The sequence below is a fragment of the Schistocerca serialis genome, chromosome 11 (genome assembly GCF_023864345.2).
Source record: "Schistocerca serialis cubense isolate TAMUIC-IGC-003099 chromosome 11, iqSchSeri2.2, whole genome shotgun sequence".
NCBI classification, from domain to species: domain Eukaryota; kingdom Metazoa; phylum Arthropoda; class Insecta; order Orthoptera; family Acrididae; genus Schistocerca; species Schistocerca serialis.
Window position 1 is genome coordinate 167,051,061 of NC_064648.1, and position 24,591 is coordinate 167,075,651.

Genomic DNA, 24,591 nt, shown 5'->3' on the forward strand with positions numbered 1-24,591 from the left:
AAAAGAATAAGTAGCTAGAAATGAAGAATATAAGCTCTCAGCTTATCCACTGACCAAGCACCAATGCACAAATCTGTGTAAGTTAAATAACAGAAATGAGACGTATTTACATAAACACTCATAACCAGAACATGTTATGAATGCATTTAAACCCACATTCAGGTTTGTTGTAAAACCTTCTTTATTTAGGAAGTGTCTTCATGGAGAGACACAAAATGAAAATGAAAGCCTCAGTTATTTAATTTGGATTAGATGCTCAAAAGGGACATTCTGTGCACTTGAAGTACTCAAAATAGGTGTCTATTATGCAGTTATATGTCACAATAACGGAAATAATGGCAGAATTGAAGTTCTGAAGAGTGTTGGTATATATCTTGATGTGTTTACAAGAAAAGCATTTTACACCATCGAGAAAGCTAACAGATCAGTGTCTTAGCTGCAAATGCAGGCCAGGGAGATTCGAAGAGGAGAGAAGAGAAACCTGAAGGATGAGGAATATCAGTATGGAGGATTTTAAAATTGAGGTAAGATTATTGCATGTTTAAATATGAGAAGATAAACGTTGAACATCATTTCCTCTGTTTCACAATTTTTACTTTATTAGAAACCTTTTATCAAAAAGTATATGCTCTAATGCTTTGAAATTTTCGTGAAGTGTTCGCCACGTACTGCTGTCTCCTCGGAACTAAAAAATTCGAGATCCTCCAAATACATTCGTAATTTTAGATGATTATATGTAGAAAAAGTTAATTTTGGATGTGCAAGATTAAAAACTTTCTTAATGACACAGTTTGTGCCATAGATTAATAACTGCGGTTCAATGGTCTTATAACCTTCTTAGAACACTACAATAAAAGTTTCAGATTAATTGCATGGTTAGAATATAAGTTATGGCTTTTTATAAGAAAACAATAAAAATTAAAAATTCAAATTAATTGCAAATTATTAATCCTGCTTATTTCAATATATTTTTCTGTTAAAACGCTGCTCATTTGCTTTATGCACGGAAAATTTTAGATTTCTACATTAATAAATGTGGGTGTAATGATTTTTTAAATAAACATTTTCTGTTACATACCTACCGAAACAGTTTTTTTAATGATTTGCATCTATTCGCTTGTGGCATCAGTCTGACACAGAAAGTATATCATATTGTTGCAAATGGCGTGTGATTGGAAACAGATCCCAACTGGAGGTTTATACAGATTTGATTGTGGCTCATACAAGTGTAGAGGGTACTGAATGAGGGCAAAGGACTGCTCAGTGACACCGTGTTCCAGAAGCCCTAACAGTGGGACGAGTTCATGAGGCTGAGGAGGCCACGGCCGTGGATCTGGGTGCCCTGCTGGACGCCAGAGACGGCGCTGTGGTGACTCTGCTGGCCGGGGACAATACACAGCTAGTGGTACACAGGGCTATCTTGGCCGCCAGGAGCGCTGTGTTTGCGGGCATGCTCCGTCGTCTCACCTTAGAGGCCAGCAGCAGCCAGCTCGCACTCTCCGACATAGAGGGCCCTGTGCTGCGCCAGGTGCTGGCACACCTCTACACCCTCCAGCCCCCACAGCTGCCCAGCATGGCGCCGCAGCTGCTGGTCGCCGCTGATCAATACGGCTTGTCAGTACTGAAGGTGCAGTGCGAGCAACAGGTGGCCGCGCAGCTGTCTGTCGAGACTGCATCAGCCACAGGTGTTCTCGCGATTAGGCACTCCGCTAACATGCTGAAGCAGGCTGCCGTCGCCTTCATAAAGGCCCACTTGCTCAGTGTGATGGCGACGCAGGGCTGGGATGAGGCTGTAGTCAACGACCCACAAACTGTTGTGGAGTTGGTTCACCTGATTGCAGAGACACCGACAGACACCAGGTAAGCATGAGACAAGCTGCTCATCTATGTTACACAGCTCTACGTGTGCGTACTGACAAGCCTAAAATGTCCACCACTAAGTGTAATTAGATGTGCCTGCATCGTAAAATACACTACTATTGATATTGAAACGTCCCCTTAGAAAAATTATACATGACTGTGCTTAAACTGACACACAATATTTTTTTAGCGCAACGCAATCTGACTTTCAAAAATCCCTACAAAAGAATGGCCCTGACTAACATTAACCTATACCTTTCACAAATCACTTACCTCACAAAAATATTCGTTACTCGAACTACTGCAATACAGCGAGCGCCACTACTGCCAGCTAAATAAAAGATTCAAACTACTGAAGGCACTAACTACTGATACGCATAGTTAGCAAATGAAAGATCTTGATAGAGAACAAACAATGTATTTACCTCAATAGTGTTCAAAAGTCATAATGTATATAGCAGTTCATTATATCCAGTATTACAAATTTCAAAACTCCGCCATCTCTCTCCCCACATCCACCACTGCTGGCGGCTCACCTCCAACTGCGCAACGCTACGCGCTGTTAACAGCCAACTGCCCAACAGTACAATGGCAGACAACAATGCAAACTAGCCACAGACTGCACACAGCACAGCCAGTGATTTTCATACAGAGCGCTACGTGGCGTTACCAATATAAAAACCTAAACAGCCTACTTACAATATCCAGTTTCTTGTATACGCTATGTGATGAAAAGTATCTATACACCTGGCTGAAAATGACAAACAAGTTCGTGGCGCCCTCTATCGGTAATGCAGGAATTCAATATGGTGTTGGCCCATCCTCAGCCTTCATAACAGCTGCTGGAAGGTTTCTTTGGGCCCATTTTTCACGGAGTTCACGGCGTTCCAAAACATCCCAAAGGTGTTCTATAGCATTCAGGTCAGGACCCTGTGCAAGCCAGTCGATTACAAAGACGTTATTCTCGTCTAACCAGTCTGACACAGCTCGTGTATTGTGAGCAGGTGCTCGATCGTGTTGAAAGATACAATCGCCATCCCTGAATTGCCCTTCAACAGTGGCAAAGGTTCTTAAAACATGAATATGGGAGTGTGGTGTGATATTGCCACACAAAAGAACAAGGGGTGCAAGAACCCTCCACGAAAAACACGACGACACCATAACACCACCGCCTCCGAATTCTACTGTTGGCGCAACACACACTGGCAGATGACGTTCACCAGCCATACCCTGCCATCGGGTCGCCACATTGTGTGCCGTGATTCGTCACACCACACAACGTTTTTTCCACCGTTCAATAGTCCAACGTTTATGCTCCTTACACTAAGCGAGGCGTGGTTCGGCATTAACCAGCGTGATGTGTGGCTTATGAGTAGTTGCTCGACCATGAAATACAAGTTTTCAAACCTCCCACATAACTGTCATAGTACTTGCAATGGATCCTGATGCAGTTTGGAATTCCTGTGTGATGGTCTGGATAGATGTCTGCCTATTACACATTACCATCCTCTTCAACTGTCGGCAGTCTCTGTCTGTCAAGAGACGAGGTTGGCCTGAACGTTTTGTGCTTTATATGTCCCTTCACGTTTCCACTTCACTATCGCATCGGAAATAGTGGACCTAGTTATGTTTAGGCTTGTGGAAATCTCTGGTACAGACGTATGACCATATTCGAAGTCCGTGAGTTCCGCATAGCACCCCATTCTACTATCTCACGATGTCTAATGACAACTGAGGTCGCTTATATAGAGTACTTGGCAGCATAGTGCACCTGATATGAAAAACTCATGGTTTTGGAGGGTGTCTGGATACTTTTGATCACATCATGTAAGTAATGTATTTACAGCTGCAAGTAGGATGAGACTCCAGCTGTACAGTTCTCTGACGACATATTAGAATTTGTGTTGCAGTGGAGCTCGAGCTTAGGCTTGCCACTTTATGGGACAGCTTGCCTCAACCACTTCAGCTATCCAAGCACGCTTCCAGACCTCCAAACTTCACCATGTGTCCACATCCTGCATTTGCACAAATGCTTTGATTCTCACTCAGAAAGAAACTTACTTATTATTGTCATGGTCTTTCCTAGACATGTAAAAATTTTCCAGTGTCTTTATTTGTTATGGAATATCCTCCATACATGCATGCATATCTGTGGGAACACACACTGCTATGACCGACAGCTGTATGAAATACAAGAAATGCATTTGCAACTGCTAATACAATGACACGCCAAGTACACAATATAGGGTGAATCACTGGAAACTTGCAAATGATGTAAAAATAGAAAGCACAATTGATGTGCAGTTTCACAAAATTGATTAATAGTGAGGGACTCGTGTTATTCACTTATCAATAGATTGTAATAATACACAGAATGGGTTTTCTTGGTGAAAACATTCAATTCCTTAAATGGAACAATGCCAGTGATACTAATCAACAAAATATATCAATAGATTGTAATAATACATAGAATGGGTTTTCTTGGTGAAAACATTCAATTCCTTAAAAGGAACAATGCCAGTGATACTAATCAACAAAAAGTAAGGTAAATTAGAATGTCGATGCTGTTTGGTGTAGGATTCTATGTGACTCAATTACGACATATCGTATTTTGAAAAGTCCCCACGCCAAAACTTATAGCTGTGGTCATCATCATCATCATCATCATCATCTTTGGGTTGTCTGCCTTGCAGCGGGTTTTAACTGCCTAGCCCTCCATGCTTCTCTGTCTGCTGCGTTTCTCTTCATTCTTTGGTACCCACCTTGTGGCCCGCAGACATCATTCGGCATCTGAAACCTTCTTCTGCCCTTCCTTGTCTTTCCCAGAAGGAAACGTTCAGTTGTCTCTACTAGAAGGCAATCTCTTTTTAGATTGTGGCCTATCCAGTTTAGTTTCCTGTCCTACATCGCTAGAAGCATCCTCCGTTCTTCTCCAACTCTCCTCAGTATATCTGAGTAATTCCTAACTTTATCAGTCCAGCTGATCTTCGTTCCACGCCATATCCACATTTCACAAGCTTTAATTCTCTTCTCATTCTGCTTTATCAAAGTCCACGTTTCTGCTCCATACAAGGCCATGCTCCATATTAAGCACTTAACTAGTCGCTTCCTTAATTCCTTGTTTAAACAACTAGTTAAGAGTCTTCTCTGCTTTCGAAATGCGTGTTCCGCCCGAGCCATTCTCACTTTGATATCTTGTTGTCAGTCCGTATCTTCTTTAATCCAAGTTCTCAAATACTTGAATGCTCTTACCTGTTCTATGATTTCTGACTCCAAGTTAATTTTTACTTTTCTTTTCTTTAGGCTTATGGCAATGCTTTTGGTTTTCTTTTTATTAATTGTCATATCATATACTACAAAGACTTCATTCAAGTCATTTAGCACTTGAGTCAGCTTTTCTTGATTTTTTGTGAGGATCGCCATGTCATCTGCAAATCTTATACATTCAATATTTTGTCGACCTATCCTGACGCCTCTTGTCGGCTTTCCAGTGCTTCCTTCTGACAGATGTTAAATAAGATCGGCAAGAGACAACAGCCCTGTCTAACAACTCTCCCAATCCTGTTGTCTCCAGACATCTCATTACCTATTCGTACCCAAGCTTTCTTATCCAGGTACAGATTTGCCATCAGTCTTCTCACATTCCACTTTATTCCCTTCTTTTTCTAAAGACCTAACAGCTTATCGAACTGCTCTCTATCAAATGTCTTTTCAAGGTTTATGAAGACAGCATACACTTCTATGCTCTTTTCTATGTATCTTTTGCTGATGGTTCTTAGAACCCCAATGGCATCTCGTGTTCACCTTTCCCCTTACGAAACCATAGTGTTCTTCACCAAGTGTTTCTTGCAGTGTTCCATATAGCCTCCTATTTAGAATCCGAAGAACTACTTTTGCTACCTTCGGTATGAGTCTGATTGTCCCGTGGTCTTTACACTTTTTAGGATAATTAGTCTTTGGGATTGGGACTATTATACTTACGAGAAAGTCTTCTGCCCATTCACATTTGTCGTAGATGTAGTTGCAGAGAGAGGTCAACTCATTTTTGCCTGTTTCTTTTAAACTCTTTAAGATTTCCGCCGGAACGTCATCTACACCGCATGCTGTGTTGCTTTCAAGTTCTCCCACTGACTTATTTGGCTCTGAACGTAGGATAAAATCTCCTTTTTAATTTCATTTACTCATTCTTCCTTCTCAATCTACAGGTCAGAGTGTCTGTGGTAGCACACAATAAAGAAAAGCAGAAGTGCATACAAGAGTTATGTGGATTCTGGCCAGCAACGAGGCAGTTGACCATCACAGGTTGGGTTCAAAAGCAGCACCAGCAACGGCAAAACACAGTTCCGGTCTGGTTTCAACGACCTTTCCATACATGCTAGCATTTCAGCGGAGATGTCCAAGAAGGCTGCAGTAATACGTCGCTGCATATCATCGACTGTAGTCTGTATGTCCCCGTAGACAGAGAGTTTCTGCTTTCCACACAGAAAAATGTCTACAGGCGTAAAATCTTGGGAGTGGGACAGCCAAGGTACAGGTCCTCAGCATCCAATCCGGCAATTTGGAAAGAATTCGTGAAGATATACTGCAGTACTTCGTGCGCTATTGGCTGAACAGTCATCATGTTGGTACCACAGGTTCCTCCTAGTCTGCAGAGGAAGAGCAGAGCATCCATGGATGATGGCAGCTGTGATACTTGTTCGCATTCAGATTGGCGTATATGAAAAACGGACCTGTGAACTGGCAGTTCACTATCCCACTGTATGTTTACATTCCATGGATGCTGACGCTCCATCTGACGAAGCCGACAGCGATTGTCAACAGACCACAGGGTATGTGTCGATGATTTACTTGGCCATGTTTATTAACTGTGGCTTCATCACTGAACAAGATACATGATACACCTGGAGTATTCTGTCTTAAGGCCCATGTATAGAAGGTAACACGTTTGTCATAATAATTTCCATGCAGTTCTTGATGGAGAGAGAGATGTGATGGTAATGGAACATATGTCGAGGGACAATACGTACGACAATTGCCTGACCCATGCCACGTCCTCATGCGATTACACGGCAGCTAATCTGGAACATCAGGAAGCACATTAAATTGCCCCTCTTCTGTCGTCACTTTTTTCTTTCTGTTACGTTGTCTATGTGTTACATTACCTCTTTCAGTTAATGAACTTGGAGGTTGATAAATAATTGCTAAGATGCAAATTAAATTCCTTTCGAACAGGCCACGAAAACCCAACGGTACCGACCGGCCGCCGTGTCATCCTCATCCCACAGGCGTTACTGAATGCGGATATGGAGAGATATGTGGTCAGCACACCACTATCCCCGGCCGTATGTCAGTTTCCGAGACCGGAGTCGCTACTTATCAATCAAGTAGCTCCTCAGTTTGTCTCACAAGGGTTGAGTGCACCCCGCTTGCCAACAGCTTTAGGCAGACTGCATGGTCACCCATCCAAGTGCTAGCCCAGCCCGATAGCATTTATCTTCGGTGATCTGACCAGAACCGGTTTTACCACTGCGGCAAGGCCATTGGCCCTAATTGCTGAGGTGGCCGATGTTTATTGGGATATCTCTCCACATACACTGTACGAGAGAGAAATGCATTCTTCCTACACTCTCCATACGTCATACAGATGCCGGCATTATCTGCATTGGTAAATCCCGTTATTCACTCACGACCTACTGCTTGGATTCTCAGACACTACCTGAACAGCAAGTCGAAATGCACTCAAGGTGCACACAAGCACTCAGTAAGCAAACTTAACAACATTGTACCTAGCAACGAAGCAGGTTGAATATCACAAATAAATGTCAGTGTCGAAACTTTTCAGAATATTGTATCTCGAAAACGACTCGCACCATAATCCTCAACAAACACCAGTGACATCTGATTTGTTCTACTTCTAATTTGTTAATGTCAATAGGCGTTGATCTACTGTATTTCGAAAAGTGTAACTTTTCACTAATAATACACTTCCTAGTTACTAATATAATCTTTTGTATAGCTAACAATACGAGCCCCGCAGTTCCAATCCACTGTATGAGAGCAGCACATGAATAGCACTTCCAATATCCACCATTCTTTTCAGTCGAAGTTTTAGGCGATTCATCCTGTATATTTGCGTCATAGTAAAACTTCTTCCAGACTGAGACTCGAACCCGGAACCTGGAAGTATGCTCGAATAGCAGAGGTCGTTAAGGCGACTGCTCGCATGAAGTGGGATACCCATGTTGGGATCCCAGTCTGGCACAAATATTCATACGTCACGAATAAATTACAGAGCTGGAATGTGATCGTATTCTCAACTTGAACACATTTCGTCTGTTGCTTCAGACATGAATCCTTGTCTGAAGGACATGCTATAGAAGGTTTTTAAACACAGGCACTGTGAGTAGTATTTACATGCCCAGGCAAAGGCCGCAACCACAATAAGTGTGTTTCTTCCTGTGTGAGTGTTACAGTGACTGTTCTACAGCAAGACATGGAAACTCACGGTGATGTGTCGAGTTTTGGGTCGGGCACTGAAGCACGCTCGCATAGACAAAGTGGTTACGGCGACCACTCATGTACAGTGGGAAATTCTGATTCCTGTCCAGGTCTGGTATCAAGTTTCATACGTCAACAGTAAACTGTGCAGTTGGAGTGACGTATTCGCCATTGTGAATAAGTTTCCTGTACTTTACACAGCTGTAGATCACAGCAGCATCTGTTTTTTCAGGCATGCATGCATGTCTGAAGGACATTGCATAGTAGGCTCTTAAACACAGACACTGAAACTAGCAATAGCATTTTCTGGTGGCTCACGTTGCTTTCGTAAAATTCTCGTAAGAGTTTCATCAAATCACCGTACTAAACTGAGTATGTCAGCACGTAAGTTAGCCTCCAAAAACCCTGCAATAGCCAAGACGTTCATAGCTTTGTGAATTATTTTGGTCTTATTTGCAGTCGTCATTTGTATTAAATTGCATGTGTACAGCAAGCTGTTATTTACGTTAGCCTATCAAGTGGTTGAAGAAAGATGAACATTAGCTGTGGCCGCAGCAGGTTCCGTTCTAGTGACGGACACAATGATGGGCTGCTCAGATCAGAGACAGACACAGTGACATGTGCCGCTGACAGCTAGGGCAAGCACGATCTGTTCTTTGAGCTGTACATGCTACCCTAAACCTCTTTATTCAAAGTAACCTTATGAAGCAAGTGTCGATCAAACATGTGCCCCACTCCCCTCCAAGGTCACGGAACGGGGGCCTACCGTGACCGGTTCAAGTTTTCTGGCGTCGCGATGGCATCGGCCTCTGAGTTAGGTGTAGCTTCCACTGTGTGGAGTGTTGGTGTTCGATTACACCGCTTAGTATCCTGTGAGGCTTCCGACTGAAATTCTCTTTGCCTCTGAGCGTTATTCAGCATATTTGCGTTACATTTCTGGCGGCATTCCGCTGTCTGTGGGTTATTTGGTTGTCTGCTATTGTTTTGCGTTTGCCAACGATCGGCTGACTGTTGCCGGTGGCTTGTGTCTGTACATACTGTACAGGCTGGCCTTACGCTACGCGCCTGTTGTAGTTGTTTTTGCTAAAGTTTTGCCCATTTCTCTTATATGCGCCTTTACATTTACGACTTTCTCCATTGCCGTTGTGATTATCGTTACCATTATCCGTAAATCTCTGTGACGCTATCGGGTTATTAACAGGCTTAGGTTGTACTGGTATCTCTTCGTTTATCAAATCTATTGAGTCCAGTAGAGATAGAAAGTATTCGGTGTCGATTTACGGGATGTTAATGAGTTTTTCCCTAACGTGGGCAGGAAGACGGCTCTTTAAATTTTTTTGAAAATTTAGCTGGTTCGTCCAGACCTAGTTTTATTCAAATATTTTTCAAAATATCCTCGTAAGCTTCCATACTTGCTATTGAACGGAGCTGGGTTAAATACTTCACGTTGAGCCTCTCTTGTACGGCCTCAGACCAATACTTACTCAGAAATGCCGTCTCATTCCGTTCATAATATTGGCAACGTTCCGATATGTCCGTAGCTTACAGTAGAACGTCACCCTGTGTGTATCCAAGAAGAAATCTAATTTTCTGGGCTTCGGTCCAGGTACGAGGTAAAACATGTCGAAATGCTCTGATAAAGACCACAGGGTCTGTTCTTTTCCATTCAGAAGCAAATATCGGGAATGTCGATGCGTAAGTAATCATTCATCTGCAAGTAATGTTGACAAACAGGCCGCGCTGTCAGTGACAGTCGTGTTTATGGTCGCTTGTGGCGTATCCATGGCAACTGCGCCTGCTCGACAGGTGCAACTGCCGGCAAGTTGCAAGTTGCATTGTGCAACCTTCGCTATTTCCCTTCTAAGGGCTAATCCTGAATTGTTGGTAACCAGTGAAGGCATCTAAGAGCATAGCTTTGTTTTCTGTCATATGCTGTTTTGGAATGTCCGTAGTTTTAGCAACACTGCCTCGCAACCTTTCCTCTGCTTCCTATAACCCTAGTCTGTTTTAGCAAGAAGTTGGCTTTACGTCTCTTTTAGAGCTCTAAAGAGCCCTGCAGGATTTACATAAGGGCCACGCGGGGTAGCCGTGCGGTCTAAAGCGTCTTGTCACGGTCCGCGCGGCTCCCCCCGTCAGTGGTTCGAATCTTCCCTCGGGCATCGGCGAGTGTGCTGTCCGTAGCGTAAGTAAGTTAGTTAAGTGTATAAGCTTACGGAGCGATGACCTAAGCAGTTGGGTCCCATAAGATCTTACCACAAATGTACAAATTTTACAGTACCAACATAGATTTTGCATTCTGACACTACCTTTCCAGCAAGGGTGCTGCCCTTCTCCAGCATCCCGGCTTCAGCTTTTTCAGTTACTTCCTTTACATCTACACATAGCATACCTCTCTGTTTTTAGCAAATTCTGACTCTAAAATGATCTACTCTTAGACTCAAGTTTTGTATTTCTGTAGTTAGGTTTTTGCATACGTCTTGCAGCTCGTTGACTACGTTCGCCACATTTTTTACCGACGCATCCACATGGGATTGCGTGTCCTGAACTTGACTAAATGCTTTACTGAGGTTTTGCAACTCACCTGCAAGTTGTTCCCGATTACAATTTGCGGATCTTACCTTTTCGGTTAACATATTTATATTGCGGGACATGTCGGTAATTATTTCTTGTTTTAGTTGTTTACCGTGCTCTGTGAACTTACCGGATAATTCGTCAGATAATTCAGTGCGTACATTTTTGCCCACCTCTCTCAACTGTTGACTAATACTATTCTTGGAATCGTTAAACGCCTGGTTTTGCTGTGCAAACTGTTGTGTTATTAGCTGCATTAGCTGTGTCAGAGTGTGTGTTTCACTGGTATTTGCATTGCTTTTGTGAACTGTTTCCTGTGCTTGCGTCCGCGACGTCGTGAGCAGATAATCAAAGAAATTTTCGCTATTGCGCACGTCAGATTCTCTACTTTAGAAAATGTTTCCCGGTGAGACCTCAGAAATTGGCTCATAGAGCGTCATATGAGCGGCCTCATGACTAGTTATATTACCAGTATCACAATTTTTTAATAATGGGACGCCAACCTCGTCGTTTTGGTAGTCATTGGCCAGTTCACGAGTTGGTGCGTGACCTTCAAATGTTGACAAGCTCGAATTTCCGCCATCTTGGCATATTGCATTTTGTAATGAATTTTCAACAATGGCCATTTCCTTTGACTCCACTCTGAACAGTTTCTATTAAAATTATGAAAGGAAAATAATTTTAAACATGAAATTTTGTTTGAATCGTATCCTTCAATTAAATGTTGACTTTACACATATCTTCGTCTTTTCTATAGAAATCCACTTTCCGTAAAGGATATTAATTGGAAGGAACAAGGATCTACTGCGAGAGAGACGGCGCCAAGCAGGGCCATATAAGCATACAGCGTAGCAACTTCCTACTTTAACCGCTGAAATTCGCATTCCCAGCACATCTCGTTCGTAGGCAGAATTTCATTTTAATTTGCTCCTTCAAGTTGTTAATAGTTTCAACCTCACGGACGTGTAAAAATCCAACAAAGGCCTCATTAGTTCTTTGTAACGATAAAATCGATTTTTTTGTTTTTTTTTTTTTACAATCGTATTGACTTACTAGGATCACGTTAACAACTTCAGTTCCTCTTCTTCCATTGTTGTTGTATCCTATTTTTCCAGGATTCCCTCATTTCATCCCCATGAAGTCTCTTCTTTTCTTCTGTCCATGCTGTTCACGATTTTTTATTTCTTCTCCTTTGAAAGCCTTCCAAATTTAGTATTTTGTTTTTAAAATGGTTTCTTTCTGCTATTTCTGATTCTTTTATGTTGTTTCTTTCAAGATTTTTTCTTACTTCTGTAATCCATGCTATTGTCGATTTCTTCTTCCAGAAATATAGCAGTATTTGTTTTGTTGGTCTATTTCCATTCTTTCGGTGGAGATGTCCAAAAAAGGTTAATCTTCGTTTGGCCATTACTGCAGATATTTTCTCTATATTTTTGTAGATCTCCTCATTACTTCTTATTTTCCAACCATCTGCGGTTTTCATTGTACCCATTATTTTTCTAATAATCCTTCTTTCCAGTACCTCTAGTTTGTCCATCTTGTAGTTCATCGTTAGACATTCAGATCCATATAAACATTCTGGTTGTACCACTGTGGTGTAGTGTTTTAGTTTTATTTTTATAGATATACATTTCTTGTTGTAAATATTTTTGGTCAAACCATATGCTCTTTCCATTTTGTTAATTCTTACATCTATTCCAGATTATTCTAGTCCAATCTGTTGTATAGTTTCTCCAAGGTATTTAAATTTATTTACTCGTTCTATTTTACCTATTTGTGTTTCTATGTATTTTGGTGCATTTTTTTGTATTTGTCATGAATTTTGTTTTTTCAGCTGAAATGGATCATTTACCTAAAAAAATTTTTTTCTTCAAGAATTGAAAGGTCTGTTCACATTCCTCTCGGCGCCATCGTGTCACGGTTGCCATTGAATAGTGGCGGGGGGACTAGAAATGTGATATATATTGGAAATCTGAATAAATATTTGCTGTTTAAATAATTAAAAAGTAAATTTTGAAAGAATGATTGAAAAAAAATGGAAGATACACATATCCTGTGTGAACTTTAACCGGCTCTAATAGAAACAGACCTTCAATATTCAATACATGTATTCAGCATTCAGCATTCGTAAATTTACATACATCCTTTTCTTGTTACCGCTATTGTGCATGAATATTTGTATGACAAAACTGGTTCGGATCGAACCTCCTCTGCTGAAGCGAATTCTTCTTGTTATCTTCGATCCTCTTGATGCAGAATTCCCGGCGCGTCACGGAAAAGCCACAGCGACCTCTGACTGTGTTCCCTGTATGCTTCAATTTATCTGTCAGGCAGCGAATTATTAGTTATGGAACAGTGACTCGTAACAGCACACTTGTTTCAATCCGTGACTTCGCTCTTCTTGGGATTCACAGAATGAATAGCGTTCAGTTTCGAATTGGAATGTCGACACTTTTTATTTCACAGATAAGAGAGACATCAGTAACTACCGACCTATATCACTGCTGATATCATTTTCCAAAATGTTTGAGAATGAGATGTATTCTAAAAGAGTATTACATCTTGGCAACAATAATGTCCTCAGAAAATCAAAATTTGGGTTTCAGAACGGTTGCTTTACTGAGAATGCTGTTTACATGTTCACACACCAGATATTACAAGCATTACATAACAAAATAGTACTGGTAGGTATTTTCTGTGACCTATCCAAAGCATTTGATTGTGCAAATCATAGTATACTCCTTGATAAATTGAAGTTTTTTGGGATTGATGGTATAGCCAACCAATGGATCATGTCATATCTGACCAAAAGAATGCGAAAATTTGTACTTATTAGTAATTCAACAAACAGAATCCAGGGACATAATTCTGGCAGGGGAGAAATCACGTATGGGTTTCCCCTAGGTTCAATCTTACGTCCACTAGCGTTTCTCACATATATAAATGATCTACAGTCTAATGTACAACAAGCAGAACTAGTTCTTTTTTCAGGTAACACCAATATGGTAATCACTCCCAGTATACGTGCAGAAATTGGGAAAACGGTGAACAAAGTTCTCAAAAGTATCATTGACTGGTTTTCTGCGAATGGTCCCACCCTGAATTTCACAAAGCCACATATTATTCAGTTCTATACCTCCAGGGGTACTGCACCAGTGATAAGTGTAACATGTTGTGATGAAATAATTCATATAGTGGGAAATTAAAAATTCTGTGGTGCCCATATTGATGAGAATTTAAATTGGAAAAAACACAAATTTCGGAACCCCTAAAACAATTTAGTTTAGCCACGTTTTAACTTAGTCATAGCAAATTTTGAAGAGATAGAAATCAGTAAGTTTACATATTTTGCTTATTTACATTCAGTAATGTCATATCGAATAATGATCTGAGGTTACTGCCCAGAAACGTGCTGCGAGAACAATATGTGGTGCTTACCCGTGATCACCTTGTAGACATCTGTTTGAGGAGTAGGGTATTCTGACCATTGCTTCACAGTATATTTACTCCCTTATGAATTTTTTTGTAAATAATCCACTACAGTTCAAAAGCTACGATGAGGTACATAATTACAATACTAGCAGAAAAATGACATTTATTAATCAACATTAAGGTTGTCTTTAGCACAGAAGGAGGTGTACAAAGCTGCAAAAAAATTTTTGGCAGCTTACCCAGTGATATAAAACGTCTAACATATGGCAAGGTGAAATGTGAAAATAAACTGAAAAAGTCTCTCCTTGACAACTCCTATTCTGTAGAAGAATTTCTATGTTTGTAATGTGTAAAAGATGGTGGGATAACTCAATCTGTATATATTACTTACATTTTGGAGAAAAAATAAGTGTATGGTGATGTTTAGAGTACAAGTAGAAGTACAAATTAATTTGCGATATGAATGCACCGATAATCTTAGGAACCGACATCCCTCGAACTAACAACACTGCACAACATCATATCACTGGTATAATTTCCCCTTTGTAATTTGTATCCCATTTCTTCGTGTTCTAGGTTTATTTTCGTATCATTCTTACACACAACAGGGACGAAACAACCGAAAAAGATTTTTAGCACACGTCTCTCCAGATTCTTCCCCCAACAGTCGGATTCGTGACTGCTAAGGGGAGAATGTCAAAAATTTTAGAAAATTGATTTTTTAAAGATATGCGTATTTTGTACCGCATATCTTCCTGAATAGTACGATGTATAAAAAATATACATTTTAGTGATTACAAGCCAAACCCCTTTGCACAGCTTGAATCCTACACAAAGTCACCAGGGCAACAAATACAGAGCAAAGGGTGCTGCAACAAATGTGACACCAATGGCTCAGGACTTTAATGGAAGCCACCAAACCTATATCAGGGACCTTGCAAATGAAAACTTATTGAAGAAATGTGTTCATGGTGGCACCCAAAAACCAAATGAAAGTTTTAACCAATGTGTATGGGAAATATTGCCTAAAACCATTTTTGTTGGACAAAATGCAGTTGCTATTTGTGTTTATGACGCGGTTTCATGTTTTAATGATTGTGTGCAAAGCAAGAAATATGTTTTAGAGAAAATGGGAATAAAGACCGGAGTGAACTGCATCAAAGCTTTGTATGCGATAGAGAGTGTGTAGTGAAAGGAGATAAATTATTTTTGGAGGTGATAAAATCAGGAATGTGAAAAGAAAGAAAACCGACTAAGAAAATGGAAAAGAACTTGCTTATAGTGCTGGACAGTTCTAAAGGAATGATACACACAAGCAGAAACTTTAATGGCCATTTTCCGCAAAACAGACATTTCTTAACTTAGGTGCATGTAACATTCATAATAAGTATCCTATTACTTTCAAACTTGGTATGCTCATTAAACACGAACTCCTTAATGCAAATCTCTATAATTTTGCAAGTCGATTAAAAACTGTGCTAAAAATTGAGGTAATATAACTATAAAACTTGAGTTTTCTCTAAAGATGAAGTTAAAAATGCTACAGCACATTCATTTTTTCATAAATTAAATAAATTCTAGAGTTTCATGTACCTGTAAGCATGGTTTGTATGCCGTGCAAGATTCATCGAAAGATCTCTCTTACTTATGAAGAAAGGTGTACCTATAGCGACAGCTGCAGCCGATAGGAAGATGAAAAATTATGAAATTTCACATGTAAAAAAAATTTTTTCTTTATGTTTTTGCAGTTCCACTGCTATGAGTGTGAATACTGAATCCTTGCTGGACATTCTGACGAAGTTTTATGATTTTATTTGTAAAAGTATAGACTGTGGAAACTAAAATGTCCTCTGGTGTCTCTCCTGTTCCAAGTCGGCCGGCTTGACATCCTACCCCCCATAACACACGAGCTAGGAACACCATCCCATAACGACAGCACTACATTAAGTGCATTGGAGGGATACTGTCATTCAAATATCTTTGTGATTTATATTGTTATGTATTGAAACTATGTTGACTAATAGTTATCATAAGCATACTTGTTGAGCTTAGTATGAGCCTTTCATTTGTGCTTTATTTTGCACCAAATACTGTGTAGTATGCTAGCCTATAAGTATGAGAAAATTAGGAGATGCAATGTGTGAAGTGGTTAGCTGAACGCCTTAGTTGTCCCACTACTGTCTTTGGTAGTGTGTGTTCCATTATCTGTGTGGGGACAGTACCTCAGCAGTACTGTCTGTGGTAATCTGACCACTGGCTTCGATGTGAAAACCCTTCTCGAAGCAATGTTCCTTCTGCGCAGCACGCCAAGCGCTGGAGAGAGCAGGACCGGCCCCCCCTCGCAGCCGCACAGTGGCCACAGCGACGACGGCCGGAGCCCAGCCACAGCTGTGCCCCCCACCACTCCCCAGGCCACTCCACAGCCTGACGACGCTGCCGTCTATCACCTGCGGTGAGTTCTGTCACAATAACAGCGTTACGCGTTGGGCAGTTAGCCCAGTGTTAAAGTGAAGAAATCGAATGTTGCTACTTTATGTTTTGACGAAGCAGATGTTATAGTTCTGGTATTAAGTTATTTCTTTTATAAATTATGCTGTTTGACGAGGCAAGGATCTACAGGTCTGCATCGTGACGTATTTTCAGTTCCTAACACAACTGAGCCACTTAATGCAGTTACTTGTGTAAGATACTTCCCCAAAGATAGCGACTGTGTTGGTGAGTTAGAGGCAATTTGTGTTTTCGGCGATGATTTGCTATATTATGAATTAATTCTGCAGAGACTGGATCTTGTTTGTTTCTTCTGACTTGCAACCACGTTCAGTATTATTCAGTATTGGGCTGCCTCACCAAATAACCAGGAATCTCTGAAACTCCCACCGTCACTTGCATTTCCGCGATTACTCTCCCAACACTATAATGAGATATTCTCTCAAGGGTCTGTGGGAACCTCACCACTGGGGGAGGAGAATCAGTTGAGATCCATGTCTTACCCTACTACGAAAGATGTACGTGAGAACCTCTAGTGGCAGTTTTTGGAAATCATTCGTGACAACATCAGCCTCTACTAAACTGTCGATATCTTGCTGATTAACGCAGGCATGTTGGATCAATAAAAATCAGGTCAATTGTAATGCGTGGGGATCGTTGAGTGGAGATGGACACAGCAGCCATATCTCGCCAGCTGTAAAACCCTCTGTGGCTCAGGGAGTTTTACAGCTGACATTGCAAAAGTTTTCTTTTTATTCAGTGCAGACCAGCTTCAGCGTAAATTCGTCATCACGTCACTTTTCTTCTTTGAAATTATTGATCTGTAGTGGTAGTCACAGATATTTGACTGTCGCTTCGTGAAACAATGATAGTCTGATAGTGAACTGATATTGTTGCAAAATGCATTTCAGTGGCTAGCTGAATTCTACAGGCCCAAAAGTGGCAATTCAGAGTATTCAACATGCTTTTACAATTAATCAGAGTAGAATCCAACAAGTTATTGGACAATAGAGGAGTCTGTACCTATTCAAGGGGAAATAAGGAAGGTTACCCAGTATTTTAACGTTGAAAATGGGATAAGTAATGTTTCAGGTGACTTAAGAAAACATATCTCTCCCAGTTATTCAAGGATTTCGGACTTTAATTACCTTTTATGGTCAGCCACAGATGTACAATGTCATTAGATTTAATGTCTGTGCCAAATTGAGCAAATACTTATAAGAATACTTATCCCAATCTGAACGCCTTTCGCAGCACAAGCAGTCAACAAAAGTTCATCCATGGGTCTGATAATGTTGAACGATACAGAGAAGGTATGGTGAAATTATGTAAATAAGATAGCCTGACGGGTATTTACCTAATTTCTCGTACACAAATAGCATCAGCCATTCAACATAAGAAGACAACCGACGATAAGGAAGTGTAGCAGGAAAGACTAAAGATAGAGAGCACAGGGAAGAATACTTTGTGGATAATCCAGAAACTCATTATGCAGCATAATTAATAACGCTGAATGCAATTTCAGGGATAGTCTTTAAATTACGTTGCACATACTGGACACGAAATTAGTACAATCTCAGTAGAAAAGCAGCAGACAACAAAGTAGAAAATAAATTATTGTGGTTGACTTAGAAACAAGACATGGAAGGGAAGAATGTTTCAGCATAAAAAGACTGACATAAAAAGTTGAGAAAGCTGGCTAAAAATCGAGAGGGAAACAACAGCATGCGGAAATAAAACATAAAGAGCAGGAAATGAAACATATTAACAAAATACTTGATAATGGAGTGAAAAGTTTGTTGACAGAGAGTTAAGAAAACCAGGCTGGGGAACAGATCGAGCGTAACATGGTACTGATGTGAATAACAATGTACAGGGCGAAGACAGTGAAGGCTTCCTTTTTTCTTGGGCATCAGACAGTTGTGGTGACTAATAAAAGGTCCTACCTAAAAAAAATACAGTCTTTTGAAGACTAAAAGCGACAACAACTTTAAACAAAAATAGTTTACAATCATAAATACACTGATAGAAAAGAATCACAAAACCAAAAACTTGTCAATACAGAGTAGTGAAACATCAAGGATACATTTGCCAGGGTAACATATTTAACTGATTATCATTGCAAGATCGCAGGTCAATGTAGGTGTGAGATGAGCCACTGGAAACGTGAAATGGTCATACACTGTGAGAAGGTCGAATTAAAACATGCAGACATGCATGAATTGTGTTGCACAAGTATCGGACGAGAGTTTGTGGAATGGAGTTCGATGTCAGATGCACTTGGTTGGTCAGTACAGGGACTGTAATGCTGTTTGTGAATGATGCTGGAGTTACTGTATGATGATGTCCCATATCTGCTCGCCTGGGAACGGACCTGATGATTGAGCATGCCAAGAGACATGTCAACACTCTATAGAGCATGTTGGGCTACAACAGCGGTAAGTGAGCTAGCGTTATCCTGTTGGAAAACTCCCCCTGGAATGCTGCTTATTAATGGCACCAGAATGGGTCGAATCAGCAGATTGAAACAGATATTTACACTCAAGGTGTGTGGGATAACAACGAGAGTGTTCCTGCTGTCATATAAAATCGCACCCCAGACCATGACTGCAGGTTTAGGTCCAATGTGTTAACACACAGACAGGTTGGTTGTAGGCCCCCAACTGGCCTCCTTCTAAATCAAAACATGGTCATTACCGGCAGCGAGGCTGAACCAGCTTTCATCAGAAAATACAACAGAGTTCGACCAATCCCTTCAGTTTGCCACCACTGAAGTGCCAAACGGTGTGGTGTGGGATCAGTGGAACACACGCTACAGAGCATCTGGCTCGGAGCTGTCCGTGAAGTAACCGATTTGTAATACTTCATTATGTTACTTGGTGCCAACTGCTGCTCTAACTGCTGCTGGAGATGTATTACAGTGCGCCAGAGTCATACGGTGAACACGATGGTCTTCCATCTCAGTGGCTGTCTGGAACCCAGTCTTCTTGCGACGGAATATTCGTGGAATCACCGCAGCCAGCAGGCCTGCATAGTGGCTACATGCCTGTCAAATATTTATGCATCACGGTTGGAACATCCAACTTCTCATAGCCCCTATTACAGATTTCGTTTAATCTCTGTGAGATGTTCATAACGGCGTCTTTGTCGTGTCGAAGGAAATTTTGACTAACATCAGCTTCCTGCATCTAATCTCAAAGGTAACTAACGCTCACGCTCGTTACAGTGTGTAATTACAACAAGCTTGATTTGCTTCCTCATAATGGCACTACTAGCGCCACTCTTAAGCGACGCGACTGCCACAGAGTCATCATCATTCAGATGTAGAAACACACGTACCAACTTTCGTTTCTGTCACACTACTTCTTCGTGCTGCAATATTTTTCCGTCAATGTATATACCACTGCAAAGGGAAAAGACGTTTTTTAACATTGTCACCAAGAATCTCAAAAAGCTCTTCAACAACTTACTTCACATTTTTACAAGATAGTCAAATAAATGCTGCGACAGTGTTTCTGTTATATACCAATGGTTTAGGAGTGCGCCATTGATTAGTAATGAAAACATTCGAACACAGACGCTGCTTAACCTCTGAAAAAAATTAAGAGCAGTGGCAGCAGAAGTCATCCAGTATAAGAAGTCGCCATCTTTCTGACAAAGGCCAAAGAATGTGTGTGTGTGTGTGTGTGTGTGTGTGTTTGTGTGTGTGTGTGTGTGTGTGTGTGTGTGTGTGTGTGTGTGTGTGTGTGTTTGGGGCTACAGGCGCTCATCGCCGAGGTTATCAGCTTCCTGACAACCAATAATAGAAGGGTCTAAGAGGGAGGAGGAAAGCATAGAGCTTCAAGGAACTCTATTGCCCTTCAGGTAGTAAACTGCCCCTAGAAAGCTGGAGAATCAAAAGTGATCAATGACATGAGGATGCAGAAGGCAATGGAATCTAATAAATTAAAACCACGTAACTTGCATCCACAGGAAATATAACAGTAACAGGAAAACGGTTATGATGCCATCTGCATTGTGGAAAGATTCCGGACAAGTTACCCTTTTGGATCTCTGCAAATTGAATGCCAAGGGGGAAGTGACTATGAAATAGAGACGGAATAAGTTATTGTGGGATAAGATTCTATGACTTGGAGCTTTGAATTCAGAAGTTTGATTGTAATTGCAAAGCTAGAGTCTAAAAACGGAAGTGCAAAAGCCCAGTCTAGATACATTGGGGGTCACTGATGTGAACTAGGAAAAGGCTAAGCATTTATCTTAAGACACATTGAGGTATATCATCAGCAGCAGGAAATGGTATGTTGGGAGCAGGGTTCGTTATGAATAGGAAAATAGGGGAGAGAGCGGACTACTGTGAACTTCTCAACGACAGAGTTTCTCTCACCAGATTCGACATCAAACGAATGCAGACAGCGACAGTTCAGGTACACATGCCAATGACACAAGTAAAAAGGAGAAAAGAAAGTATGAAATTAAAATGCGGTTGCATGGGAAGGAGAAGCAGAAAGGGTCATCAGCTATATGGGATTGGCATTGGGATGACAGAGATGAAAGTCTAATTGAGTTGTGCAACCAATGTGAGATGGTATTTACGAATACTCTGTTCAGGAATCGTGTGACAAAAAAATATACTTGGAAGAGACCCAGAGACACTGAAAGAGTCCTGCTGGATTACATCATGGTCAGAGATTTCGAAATCAGATATTGGACTGTAAGGTGTACTCAGATGTAAATACAGATCTAATAATTATGAAGAGTAGAGTGAAGTTCAAGAGAATCGTCCAGAAGTATCAGTGTAGAAGGATGTATCATCATGCAGTACTGAGAAATGATGAGATGTATTTGAAGCTTACCAATGATGTGGATATGGCGGTAAGGAACAACACAGTAGGCTGTTCAGTTGAAGAAGAGTGTACATCTCTAGAATGTAAAATCACCGACAGACAACACAGATAAAGGGAAGCTAACTTCGAAGAAACCTTTAGTAACAGAAGAAATACTGCAACTGATCGACGAAAGAAGAAAATATAGAAATGTTCAGAGAAAGACAGGAATACAGCTACATTCACTGATGTGGCAAGAGTTGTGGGATACCTCCTAATATCGTGTCAGACCTTCTTGTGCCCAGCCTAGTACGACAACTCGACGTGGCGGGGACCCGAAAAGTCGTTGAAGTCCCTTGTAAAAATATTTTGCTGTGCTGTCCCTGGAGCCACCCACTACTGCGAATGTGTTGCTGGTGGAGGATTTTGTACAGGAACTGACCTGTCGATTATGTCCCATAAATCTTCTATGGGATTCATGTTGCGCGATCCAGATGGCCAAATCATTTACACCAGTTGTCCACAATGTCCCTCAAATCAGTTGCGGACAGTTGTGGCTCATTATATCGTTATTTGAGAAAATGGAGTCCATTATGGAGCCAACACCACAGTGCCTTGTTGTCAACTAGGGTCCACAGCTTTGTGGGGTCTACGTCACACTCGAACACCACCATCAGTTTTCACCAATGGAATTCGAGACTTATCTGACCAGACCAAGCTTTTCCAGCCGTCTCGGATCCTACCATTTTGGTCACGAGACCAGGAAAGGAGCTGCAGGTGATACCATACTGTTAGTAAAGGTACTAGCATTGGACATCTGTTACCACAGCCCATTAATCCCAAATTTAGCCGCACTGTCCTCACATATACGTTAGTCGTACATTCTATATCGATTTCTGCATTTATTTCACGCAGTGTTGCTTGTCTATTAGCACTGACCACTATGGTAGACGAAAATGTTCTTCGTTTTTTTTCCAACTTAACAGAACTGCACACTCAATTCGACTACTGGTTTAATGTACTCAGCATAGTTTGTGACCGCCTGTGGCTGATACTACCCTGACAACAACAGGGCAAGCTGCGAATGAAGTCATCACTCTCATGTGGAGGCAATAACATCATTCTTCCTGCAGAGCAACTCACAAGATTTATGGAATTGTTTGTGGATGCTTATGTGATGCAACCCGTCTCCCTAGTGTATCTGCAACATGCTCAATGGGATTCAAATTGGGATCTCCCATGTGTGCAATATCTTCTACTTCCAAGAAAACGTCAATCACCCGATCTGTATGAGGCATATCCCTATGAGGCCACAGCACCTCGCAACAATGGCATATCAGTTCCCCAGATCTCGTTACGATACCTGACAGGAGATAACCCTTGCCAATTCACCCATACAGTGTCATGAAGAGGTGTTCAAGGTGTCAACGTGATCGCTGCCCACACCATTAAAGATCCTTCTGGATAACAGGCTTGTTAATGTTTGGGCTCGAAAATCCTGTTCCACGTTCCCTCCATATGCAAATCTGGCGCTAATCACTCTCCAGTCCATACTGGGATTCACCTGTGAAAATAACATTGGCCCATGGTTCGGCCATCCGGTTGGCGTGTTGATGACTTTACGTATTACTCTCTGTGGAGATGTGTCAGGGGTTCATATACAACAGGTCTCTGACTATATAGGCTACTCTGCTGAGGCCTTCTGTATAACGTTTGCCTCGATACAACACATCCAGTGCATGCTGCGAGGTGTGATGCCAGTTGCCATGCAGTAGTAAGGCAGTACCGTGATGCCCTTTAGCCAGAAACTGTATCTCGGAGACGAGGGCAGGATCCAACACATGTGTGTTGGATCCTGCCCTCGTCTTCGAGATACAGTTTCTGTCTCTACAAACTATCGCCACATCTGAGAAACAACAGTAAGATCCACATTGAGCCACCAGGCCACTTCAGTTTGTGATTGTGCTCCTTCCATTCATCCTATGGCCCTCCACTGCAGAGAGCCTGGCATGCGTCTTCTCTGTACCATACTCCACCGTCTGTGCCTACAGAGATTGTGGATGTGGGACTCACTACCCAGAAAACACTACCCCATTTCATAGGTGCACTGACTTCATTGTGAGCTTGGTTGTCTGTAGACTGGAATGCTATCTTCCGTGTAGAACACGATGGTGCTGACATCTGTAGATAGTATGCATGATCACATCGTGAATTAGACACAGGACAGGGAAATCGCAGTTTGTTGCTTTAATTTTGGACACCAGTGTATTGTGGTAACCTTCTTGGAGACATGAGTTCTTGGAACTCATCACAGTTCTGCTTCTGCGATAGTGTTTCGTCCTCAGACGTGCGTCTTTGAAGAAATTTGTTAGTATTGTCCTTTTGTTGCAGAAATCTATCTGGAGACATGAAGGGCGAGATGCTGATTGCGGCAGCTAAGGAGGGGTCAGTGAGCAAAGTGCGAACGTTGTTGGCAATGGGGGCGGACGTGGAGGCGAAGGACGAGAACAAGCGGACAGCATTGCACTGGGCAGCAGTCATGGGGCACGGGGAGGTGGGGGCCCGTCTGCTGGAGGTAGGAGCAGGCGTTAACGCCAGGGACCGCTGGCAGAACACGCCTCTCCATCTGGCTGCATGGAAAGGCCATGCAGCTGTGGTGCGGCTGCTGGCAGCTTCTTCTGCCGACCACAACGCCATGGATCAAAGTGGGAGCACGCCACTGCACGATGCAGCACGGCGTGGCCGCGCAGAGGCGGCGGCTGCGACACGCCGCTGGACCTAGCCGAGCGGAACAACCACCAGTCGCTCATAGACATCCTAAGATCAAGCTGAGTGTAATGCAGACGACTACGGAGTAAAATAAATAAAGCTTTCTGTGTAACCTCTGCTACTTTTAAAATAAACAATTCAGAAAAGTTAA

The 24,591-nt window shown here is 41.7% G+C and overlaps 1 protein-coding gene across 1 annotated transcript; it reads left to right on the top strand.

The window, feature by feature from the left end:
• Positions 1-1,279: 1,279 nt before the first annotated feature.
• LOC126427177 (ankyrin repeat domain-containing protein 23-like) lies at positions 1,280-24,591 on the top strand. Its single transcript, XM_050089403.1, has 3 exons — positions 1,280-1,860; positions 16,664-16,813; positions 24,063-24,591. The coding sequence occupies exons 1-3, from the start codon at positions 1,451-1,453 to the stop codon at positions 24,451-24,453; spliced, it is 951 nt and encodes a 316-aa protein (XP_049945360.1). The 5' UTR covers positions 1,280-1,450; the 3' UTR covers positions 24,454-24,591.

What these genes read in the sequence shown, in the direction of transcription:
- LOC126427177 (XM_050089403.1), top strand. Translation starts at nt 1,451, where the DNA reads ATGCTCCGTCGTCTCACCTTAGAGGCCAGCAGCAGCCAGCTCGCACTC. An exon ending in GAGACACCGACAGACACCAG is followed by an intron (nt 1,861 to 16,663) that starts GTAAGCATGAGA and finishes CCTTCTGCGCAG; the next exon opens with CACGCCAAGCGCTGGAGAGA. An exon ending in GCTGCCGTCTATCACCTGCG is followed by an intron (nt 16,814 to 24,062) that starts GTGAGTTCTGTC and finishes CTTTTGTTGCAG; the next exon opens with AAATCTATCTGGAGACATGA.